General features: G+C 48.2%; 1 protein-coding gene across 3 annotated transcripts; it reads right to left on the bottom strand.

Annotated features, from left to right (window-relative positions):
• LOC140418754 (uncharacterized) lies at positions 1–10527 on the bottom strand. Of its 3 annotated transcripts, none has more exons than XM_072502360.1 (3): positions 10349–10527; positions 9074–9196; positions 1–1466 (listed from the first exon to the last, which is right to left on the bottom strand). In XM_072502360.1, exon 3 carries the CDS (start codon positions 1349–1351, stop codon positions 146–148), a length of 1206 nt encoding a protein of 401 aa, XP_072358461.1. In that variant the 5' UTR covers positions 1352–1466; positions 9074–9196; positions 10349–10527; the 3' UTR covers positions 1–145. The 3 variants fall into 3 exon arrangements, with proteins under 3 accessions (XP_072358461.1, XP_072358458.1, XP_072358459.1); XM_072502357.1 differs by having other exon boundaries at positions 9081–9196; XM_072502358.1 differs by lacking the exon at positions 10349–10527 and adding an exon at positions 9690–9708 and having other exon boundaries at positions 9081–9196.
• Between the last annotated feature and the right edge of the window lie 372 nt (positions 10528–10899).

Here is a 10899-nt window from a genome sequence, read left to right as displayed (position 1 = left end):
TATGTCACACAAATCTAATTTATTTGACTTTTAGCTAGAATATTAGCCCCTGTAAATGGGCTGGATTTTGTTATCAGCAGAAAGAGACCCAAATGAATATGGTTCAGTCCTGAATGTGAGGAACAGCAAAATCCAATCACTGTTGTTATTTGTGGCCTCGTTGGTGTTTCAGCAGGAGGGATGAAGTGGCGAATCCCTTCCTACACTTGGAACAGGTGAACGGTCTCTCCCCAGTGTGAACTCGCTGGTGCTTCTGCAAGGCGGATGACTGAGTGAATCCCTTCCCACACCAGGAGCAGGCGAATGGCCTCTCCCCAGTGTGAATTCGCTGATGTGCAGTGAGATGAGACGATTGTCTGAACCCAGTCCCACAGTGAGAGCACCTAAACGGTCTCTTGTCAGTGTGAACACGTTGATGCCGCATCAGTTCCCCAGAACGTTTATAACAATTCCCGCAGTCTGGACAATGAAATGGTCTCTCATCAGTGTGAATTCGCTGGTGATTCAGAAGTTCGGATGACTGAATGAATCCCTTTCCACACTCTGAGCAGATGAATGGCCTCTCCCCAGTGTGAGTTCGCTGATGTACAGTGAGATGAGATGATCGTCTCAACCCAGTCCCGCAGTGAAAGCACCTAAACGGTCTCTCGTCAGTGTGAACACGTTGATGTTGTAACAGTTCCCCAAAACGTTTATAGCACTTCTCGCAGTCTGGACATTGAAACGGTCTCTCCCCAGTGTGAATTTGCTGATGCTTCTGCAGGTCGGATGACTGAGTGAATCTCTTCCCACACTTGGTGCAGACGAATGGCCTTTCCACTGTGTGAGTTCGCTGATGTACAGTGAGGTTAGATGATCGTCTGAACCCAGTCCCACACTGAGAGCACCTGAATGGTCTCTCGTCAGTGTGAACACGTTGATGGCACATCAGATCCCCAGATCTTTTATAGCACCTCCCGCAGTCTGGACATTGAAACGGTTTCTCATCAGTGTGAACTAGCTGGTGACTCAGCAAGTGGGCTGAAATAGTAAATCCTTTCCCACATGTGGAGCAGGTGAATGGTCTCTCCCTGGAGTGAAGTCGCTGGTGTGTGGACAGAGCGGATGGCTGAGTGAATCCCTTCCCACACGTGGAGCAGGTGAATGGTCTCTCCCCAGTGTGACTGCGTCGATGAGTTTCCAGCTTGGATGGGTAAGTGAATCCTTTCCCACAGTCCTCACATTTCCACGGTTTCTCCTCAGTGTGACTGCATTTGTGTCTTGTGAGGCCTGATGATTGACTGAATCCTCGTCCACACACACAACACGTATACGGCTTCTCCCCACTGTGAACGATGCTTTTTCCTTCCATGTTCAAAATCTCATGATATTCAGAAATGATAAATTGAGGACTCTGTCAGACCCTGATGTGATGCTTGGTTTGTGTTTCCGGATCTTGAAGTCTCACCTTCGAACACCCTGTGAAACTGATTGAAAACAGAAAATAGGGAGTGAGAGAGAACCCACAAAAACACAAAGGCAGGTTGTGAAATTGAGCTGAATGAATCTGGTCATTTCAAGGGACCATAAAAACTGCTGGATTGTTGTAAAAACCCAACTGGCCTCTTTGGGAGGAGAGAGGAAGAGGTGAGGAGGGATTTTGTCTATCTACAAGACATATTAAGAGAGTAGTTGGCAAAGCAAATTCGACCTTGAGCTTCATAACTGACACAGAAACTATGCTTCTGGTGGCACAGTGATTAGCACTGCTGCCTCACAGTGCCAAGGACTCGGGTTCAATTCTGGCCTTGATGACTGTCTGTGTGGAGTTTGCACTTTCTCCCCGTGTCTGCGTGGGTTTCCACCCGGTGCTCAGGATTCCTCCAACAGACCAAAAAATAATGATAATAATAATCACTTATTGTCACAAGTAGGCTTCAATGAAGTTACTGTGAAAAGCCCCTAGTCGCCACATTCCGGCGCCTGTTCGGGGAGGCCGGTACGGGACTTGAACCCGTGCTGCTGGTCTTATTCTGCATTACAAGCCAGCTGTCTTAGCCCACTGTGCTATACCAGCCCCAAAGCCCTTAGTCGCCACATTCTGGCGCCTGTTTGGGGAGGCTGACAGGGGAGCAAGTTAGATCGATTGGCCTTGATAAATTGCCCCTTAGTGTCCAGGGATGTGCAGGTTTGGTGTGGCTATGGGGTTACAGGGACAGGGTAGCGGTGTGGGCCTAGGCAGGGTGCCCTTTCAGTGAATCAGTGCACACTTGATGGGCCGAATGGCCTCCTTCTGCACTGTAGGAATTCTATGGTTCTAATTCTATTCTATGAATCTTTATAAAGCTCTGGTCACCACTCTTCAAGAAGGATGTGAAGGTTCTTGGAGAAGGTGTAGAGGAGATTTACCAGAATGGTTCCAGCAAAGGAGGTTGAGGGGAGATTTGATTCAGGGACACAAGATTATGCCAGGTTTCGATCGGGTGGACAAAGACACTCTGTTTCCATTCACTGATCGTACAAGCAGCCGGGACACAGATTCAAAGTTTTGGGTAAAACCTGGATTGAACGATATAAGATGCTGACGGGTCTTGACAGGGTGGATGTGGAGAGGATGTTTCCTCTTGTGGGAGAATCTGGAACAAGGGGGTCACTGTTGGAAAGTGAGGGGTCACCCATTTCAGATGGGGATGAGGATTTTTTTTTCGCTCGAGGGTTGTAAAAGAGGGGGTGGCACAGTGGTTAGCGCTGCTGCATCACAGCACCAGGGACCCAGGTTCACGCCTGACCCTGGATGACTGTGTGGAGTTTGCACATTCTCCCCTTGTCTGTGTGGGTTTCTTCCGGGTGCTCCGGTTTCCTCTCACAGTTCAAAGATTTGCAGGTTAGGTGCTAAATTGCCTCTTCATCTCCAAGGATGTGCACGTTGGGTGGGATGTGAGGATGGGGCAGGGTGGGATGGGCGGGGCGGGGGGGGGGAGGTTTCGGAGGGTTGGTGCTGACTTGGGCTCCTTCTGCACTGTGGGGATTCTATGACTTAGATCTTGCGTCCTTAAAACGCAGTGGAAGTCGAGTCCTTGAATATTTTTAAGGCAGAGATGGATAGATTCTCGATAAGCAAGGGGGTGAAAGGTTATCGGGGTCAGCAGGGATGTGGAGTTGAGGTTAAAATTATTGTATAATGGAGCAGGCTCGAGGAGCCGACTCCTAGTTTGTGTGTAAGGAGCAGGCTCGAGGGGCAGGCTCCTAGTTTGTGTGTAAGGAGCAGGCTCGAGGGGCCGACTCCTAGTTTGTGTGCAAGGAGCAGGCTCGAGGGGCTGACTTTAGTTTGTGTGTAAGGAGCAGGCTCGAGAGGCTGGCTCCTAGTTTGTGTGTAAGGAGCAGGCTCGAGGGGCCGACTCCTAGTTTGTGTGTAAGGAGCAGGCTCGAGGGGCTGACTTTAGTTTGTGTGTAAGGAGCAGGCTCGAGAGGCTGGCTCCTAGTTTGTGTGTAAGGAGCAGGCTCGAGGGGCCGAGTGGCCTGCTCCTAGTTTGTATGGAAGCATGCAAATACAGCATGCGGTAAAGAAGGCAAATGGGCTGCACGATGGCGCAGTGGTTAGCACTGTTGCCTCACGTCACCAAGGGCCTAGGTTCGATCCCGGTCCTGGGTCACTGTCCATGTAGAGTTTGTGCATTCTCCCTGTGTCTGTGTGGGTCCCACCCCCACAACACAAAGATGTGCAGGGTAGGTAGATTAGCCATGCTAATATTACCCCTTAATTGGGACAAAAAAGAATTGGGCACTCTAAATTTATATTTTTAAAAAACCTATAACATTCTAACAGGGCGAGACAGATTAGATTCGGGAAGGATGTTCCCGATGGTGGGTGTGTCCAGAACCCGGGGTCACAGTCTGAGGATACAGGATAGCACGGGCAGCACATGTGGCTAGCACTGTGGCTTCACAGCGCCAGGGTCCCAGGTTCGATTCCCTGCTGAGTTACTGTCTGTGCGGAGTCTGCACGTTCTCCCCGTGTCTGCGTGGGTTTCCTCCGGATGCTCCGCCTTCCTCCCACAGTCCAAAGATGTGCAGGTTAGGTGGATTAGCCACGCTAAATTGTCCTAAGTGTCCAAAAAGGTTAGGAGGGGTTATTGGGTTACGGGGATTGGGTGGAAGTGAGGATTTAAGTGGGTCGGTGCAGACTCGATGGGCGAATGGCCTCCTTCTGCACTGTATGTTCTATGTTCTATGACAGACCATTTAGGACAGAGGTGAGGAGAAATGTCTTCACCCAGAGAGTGGTGAGCCTGTGGAATTCATCACCACAGGAAGAATTGAGTCCAAAACATTTCATGTTTTCAAGAAGCAGTTAGATACAGCACTGAGGGTGAAGGGGATCAAAGGATCTGGGGGAAAGCGGGATTAGACTATTGAGCCCAATCTGCTCTGATCGTAATGAATGGTGGAGCAGGTTCGAAGGGCCAAATGGTCCCCTCCTGCTCCTATTTTCTACGTTGCTCCGTATCTATGCATGTAAATGGTCCAGGAGGTATGAGGAAGAAGGTTTTACACAGCCAGTGGCAATTACCTGAACCTTGCTGCCTATGACAGAGTTTAGAAATAGACACCAATGAATGATTTTGTTAAAAATTGGATAGAAACCTGAGAGAAATAAAGCTGTTAGGATACAGGGATAAAGCAGGAGAATGAGACTGACTGGATTGTTCCAGATAATAACAGTAATCTTTATTAGTCTCACAAGTATGAATGTTTGAGGTGAGGGACGCCGTCAGTGTCCCTGCTGATTTCACTGGTGGGAAGCGCACCCATCTTCAGCTCCTCAGAAACCGCGTTAAGGAACTGGAGGTGGAGCTGGATGAACTTCGGATCATTCGGGAGGCAGAGGTGGTCATAGAAAGTAGCTTCAGGGATGTAGTTACTCCGAAGAATCAAGACGGTGACGGTGAGAGGGGCTGGGAGGAAGCAGTCAGTGCAGGGATCCTCTGTGGTCGTTCCCCTCAGTAACAGGTATACCGCTTTGGATACTGTTGAGGGGGACGACCTACCAGGGGTAAGCCACGGTGAACGGATCTCCAGCACTGAGTCCGTCCCTGTAGCTCAGAAGGGAAGGAGGGAGAGCAGGAGAGCAATAGTTATTGGGGACTCGATAGTTAGAGGGACAGATAGACGGTTCTGTGGCAGCGAAAGAGACTCACGGATGGTATGTTGCCTCCCGGGTGCCAGGGTCCATGACGCCTCGGACCATGTTTTCAGAATCCTTAAAGGGGAGGGGGAGCAGTCACAAGTTGTGGAACACATCAGTACCAACGACATAGGTAAGAGAAGGGACGGGGATTTAAACCAGGAACAAAGGGAGCTAGGGAGGAAGCTGAGAGCCAGGACAAACCATGTTGTCATCTCTGGTTTGTTGCCGGTGCCACGTGCTCGTGAGGTGAGGAACAGGGAGAGAGTGCAGATAAACACGTGGCTGCAGGGATGGTGTAGGAGGGAGGGTTTCAGGTACGTGGATAATTGGAACACATTCTGGGGAAGGTGGAACCTGTACAGACAGGACGGTTTGCACCTGAACCAGAGGGGCACCAATATCCTGGGAGGGAAATTTGCTACGGCTCTTTGGGGGGGTTTAAACTAATTTGTCAGTGGGCTGGGAAAACGAGCTGTAGTCCAGAAGCCAGTGTTGAGAGTAGTGAGGTACTGAGGAGGGTATCAAGGTCGCAGGAGTGTACCAGCAGACAGAAAGATAGGTAGAAGTGTGTCTACTTCAATGCAAGGAGCATGCGGAATAAGGTAGGTGAACTTGGAGCGTAGGTTGGTACTTGGGACTACGATGTTGTGGCCATTTCGGAGACATGGTTAGAACACGGACAGGAATGGTTGTTGGAAGTTCCGGGGTATAGATGTTTCAGTAAGAGTAGGGAAGGTGATAAAAGAGGTGGAGGAGTAGCATTGTTAATCAAGGATAGTTTAACGGCTGCAGAAAGGCAGTTTGAAGGGGATCTGCCTACTGAGGTAATATGGGTTGAAGTTAGAAATAGGAAAGGAGCGGTCACATTGTTGGGAGTTTTCTATAGGCCCCCAAATAGTAATAGAGATGTGGAGGAAGAAATTGCAAAACAGATTATGGATAGGTGTGGAGGTCTCAGGGTAGTTGTCATGGATGACTTTAACTTTCAAAATATTGATTGGAACCTCTATAAGTCGAACAGTTCGGATGGGGCAGTTTTTGTACAGTGTGGATAGGCCGACAAGAGGGGGGGGCACATTGGATTTGATACTGGGTAATGAACAGGGCCAAGTGTTAGATTTGTTTGTGGGAGAGCACTTTGGAGATAGTGACCACAATTCAGTGTCTTTCATTATTGCAATGGAGAGGGATAGGGCCAGACGATAGGGCAAGGTTTATAATTGGGGGAGGGGTAATTATGATGCGATTAGGCAAGAATTAGGGAGCATAAGATGGGAACAGAAACTGTCAGGGAAAGGCACAAATGAAAAGTGGAGCTTGTTCAAGGAACAAATACTGCGTGTCCTTGATAGGCATGTCCCTGTCAGGCAGGGTGAAAATGGCCGTGTGAGGGAACCATGGTTCACAAAAGAGGTTGAATGTCTTGTCAAGAGGAAAAAGGAAGAGTATGTAAGGATGAGAAAACAAGGTTTAGTAGGGTCGCTTGAGAGTTATAAGGTAGCAAGGAATGAGCTGAAAAAAGGGCTTGAGAGCTAGGAGGGGGCATGAGAAGTCCTTGGCGGGTTGGATCAAGGAAAACCCCAAGGCATTTTACTCTTATGTGAGAAATAAAAGAATGACCAGGGTGACGGTAGGGCCTGTCAAGGACAGTAGTGGGAACTTGTGCATGGAGTCAGAAGAGATAGGAGGGGTGTTGAATGAATACTTTTCTTCAGTGTTCACAAAGGAGAGGGACCATGTTTTTGGGGATGAGTGTGTGATACAGGCGGGTAGACTGGAGGAGGTAGATGTTCTGAGGAAGAATGTATTTGCAATTTTGAAAAACCTGAGGGTCGACAAGTCCCTTGGTCCAGATGGGATATATCCAAGGATTCTTTGGGAGGCAAGGGATGAGATTGCAGAGCCTTTGGCTTTGATCTTTGGGTCCTCACTGTCCACGGGGATAGTGCCAGAGTGTTGAATGTTGTTCCTCTGTTCAAGAAAGGGAACAGGAATGACCCTGGTAATTATAGGCCAGTTAGTCTTACTTTGGTGGTCGGTAAGATAATGGAAAAGGTCCTGAAGGATAGGATTTTTAACCCTTTGGAAAGATGCAGCTTAATCCGGGATAGTCAACACGGATTCATGAAGGGTAGGTCTTGCCTCACAAATTTGATTGAATTCTTTGAGGAGGTAACAAAGTGTGTAGATGAAGGTAGAGCAGTTGATGTTGTTTCCATGGATTTTAGTAAGGCGTTGATAAGGTTCCCCATGGTCGGCTCATGAAGAAAGTAAGGAGGTGTCGGATGGAGGGAAATTTGGCCAATTGGATAAGTAACTGGCTATCACATAGAAGACAGAGGGTGGTGGTGGATGGAAAATGTTTAGACTGGAGACCAGTTACCAGCGGTGTACCACAGGGATCAGTGCTGGGTCCTCTGCTATTTGTGATTTTTATCAATGACTTGGAGGAGGGGGCTGAAGGGTGGGTCAGTAAATTTGCTGATGACACCAAGATTGGTGGAGTAGTGGATGAGATGGAGGGCTGTTGTCGGCTGCAAAGAGACATTAATAGGATGCAGAGCTGGGCTGAAAAATGGCAGATGGAGTTTTACCCTGATAAGTGCAAGGTGATCCATTTTGGTAGAAAAAATTTGAATGCGGATTACAGGGTCAATGGCAGGGTTCTGAGGAATGTGGAGGAACAGAGAGATCTTGGGGTTCATGTCCACAGATCTCTGAAGGTTGCCACTCAAATGGATAGAGCAGTGAAGAAGGCTTATAGTGTGTTAACGTTTATTAAAGGGGGCTTGAGTTTAAGAGCCGCGGGGTTATGCTGCAACTATACATGATTGTGTGAGACCACATTTGGAGTATTGTGTGCAGTTCTGGTCACCTCATTATAGGAAGGATGTCGAAGCATTGGAAAGGGTGCAAAGGAGATTTTACCAGGATGCTGCCTGGTTTGCAGAATAGGTCTTATGAGGAAAAGTTGAGGGAGCTAAGGCTTTTCTCTTTGGAGTGGAGGAGGATGAGAGGTGACTTAATGGAGGTTTATAAGATGATCAGGGGGACAGATAGAGTGGACGTTCAGAGACTATTTCCTCGGGTGGAGGTAGCTGTTACAACGGGTATAACTATAAGATTCAGGGTTGGAGATATAGGAGGGATTTCTGAGGTAGGTTCTTTACTCAGTGGTTCGGGGGTGGAATGGACTGCCTGCTGTGATAGTGGAGTCGGACACTTTAGGAACTTTCAAGTGGTTATTGGATAGGCACATGGAGCACACCAGAATGACAGGGAGTGGGATTGCTTGATCTTGGTTTTGGACAATGCTCGGCACAACATCGAGGGCCGAAGGGCCTGTTCTGTGCTGTACTATTCTATGTTCTAAGTAGGCTTACATTAACACTGCAATGAAGTTCCTGTGAAAAGCCCCTTGTCGCCACATTCCGGCACCTTTTGGGTAGACAGAGGGAGAATTCAGAATGTCCAATTCACCTAGCAAGCACATCTTCCGGGACTTGTGGGAGGAAACCGGAGCACCCGGAGGAAACCCACGCAGACACGGGGAGAACGTGCAGACTCCGCCCATTCAGTGACCCAAGCCGGGAAAGAAATTGGGTTCCCTGGCGCTGTGAAGCAATGGTGCTACCACGTCGATTAGAGAGCTGGCATGGACCGAATGCTTTTCTCTGACCCACAATTACAGATTTTTTTGTGCAATCTAGTTTTGTAATTTAACCCCAGGGGGTTCAGATAAATCTGTGCTGCACTCCCTCCGAGGCCATTCTATCCTTCCTCAGGTTTGTTGTCCAGAACTGAACACAGTTCTCCAGGTTTGGTCGAACCAGGGTTTGTGAATCTCGGGGCTTTTCTAATCACACGGAGACCTGAAATCTTCCCTCACAGACAGAACAGACAAACCTTTTACCTTCCACACCCAGATGCTGCTGATATTCAGGTTCTGATGAACCGAGTGACTCTGTCAGATTGCAATGTGACGTTTGGTTTGCGTTTCCCGTCTGTTAAACCTCCACTTCCAGTATCCTGTAAATTTACAGAAACCTCACTGTCAGTTTAAGATAGAAATTCACAACATTCTCTCCTCGCCAACTTTGATTAAATGTATTCCTGGAGGTTTGATCACATGACCTGCCCCCATCCTCCAGCCATTAATCGGTCAACACATCCATCCTTGTGACACACTGCCTTCCTCGGCCAATTGGGAAGCAAAAGGACTAATTACCTCACAGGACAGTGTTTGACTGTCAGCCAATCAACCTTTATCCCATATTCAATAATTTATATCCGCTGAAGAGAAATGTTCAAAAAAATATTTTTTACTATCCTAATCATTTTCCAAAGATCCAAAAATATTTTCCACTGTCCTAATGATTTCCTAAGTATGAATCTCACCGAGACTGAAGGTAAAATTTGAATTCATTGCAAGTCTACTGATGACCATGAAACCATTGTCAATTGTTGTAAAGACACATCTGTCCACTCATGTCCTTCAGTGAAGTAAATAATCTATCCTTACCTCGTCTGGCTGACACGATTCCAAATCACAGCAATATGGTTGACTCTTTAAATGCCCTCCGAGATGGCCGAGCAAGCCACTCAGTTCAAGGGAAATTAGGGATGGGCAATAAATGTTGACCCAGCCAGTGACTTCCACAAATGATCAAAATAAAATTCGGGGGCAGCACAGTGGGCTATCCCTGATGGCTCACGGCGCTGAGGACCCTTGCTTCGATCCCTGCTCTGGGTCACTGTCTGTGTGGAGTTTGCACATTCTCCCCATGTTTATGTGGGTTTTGCCCCCACAACCCAAAGATGTGCAGGGTCGGCGGATTGGCCAGACAAAATTGCCCCTTAATTGGATAAAATTAATTGGATATACTAAATTTATGAGAAAAAAAAATCCTGGAGACTCCAGTCAGTGAATCCGGGAGAGTTGGCATCCGGTCCAGGCTCGCAGCGCATGCGCTCTGCGGCACCTTGTCCACTGTAAAGATGGCGGCCGGTAACCCGGGCCTGTCACCGCTCAGCCCTGTCTATAGAGAAACTACCAAAGCCACTACATTCACCAGCTCTAAGGACACACCTTAGCTCCCTTTCCAATCTGAAAGCAGCCTGAGCTGGATTTACATTCCCCTTAATTGATCATTGCTGAGTGATAATCCTGTACTTCCTCACCTCACACCACTGTGACAGCACTGCACTACACAGACTGCAGCAACTGACCAAACATCACCTTCCCAGTTATTCCTGAAGGCACCGCCTTCCCAACCTGGCCCCTTGTCTGAGGTGTGGTGATCCTCAGGTCACATCACCGCCGGTCAGCTCTCTCCCGGGACCAGGCCCTGGTTCACAGCCGCCATCTTGGGGAAACAGAGCGCATGCGCTGGCGTCTTGTTGACGCAACAGCTAGTGGGCGGGGCCTGAAGGTTTCTGTTCCCAGTCGGGTCCTAGTGCCGGTGAGTAAATGGCAGCGAAACAGGTTTTTACTAAGTTTCACCCACTCCCAGGCTCCAGCTGATCTTTGTAGCCTGAATCACGGATACATTCAGTGTGAGAGGCTGCAGCATCTATATAGCTACCTGAAGGGGGTTATACAGCGTTTGATTACATTTCGTGGTCCTTTCCAGTTCATTATCAGGATGTTTGTGTGATATTTTCGTCCCCTCAGAGTGATATTTCTTTATTTAAAATACATTTCAGCAGCAAGCTTACTGGTGATTTTTTAA

The sequence above is a fragment of the Scyliorhinus torazame genome, chromosome 5 (genome assembly GCF_047496885.1).
Source record: "Scyliorhinus torazame isolate Kashiwa2021f chromosome 5, sScyTor2.1, whole genome shotgun sequence".
NCBI lineage: Eukaryota > Metazoa > Chordata > Chondrichthyes > Carcharhiniformes > Scyliorhinidae > Scyliorhinus > Scyliorhinus torazame.
Note: the sequence above shows the minus strand (reverse complement) of the source record. Positions and strands in the feature narration are given on the sequence as shown.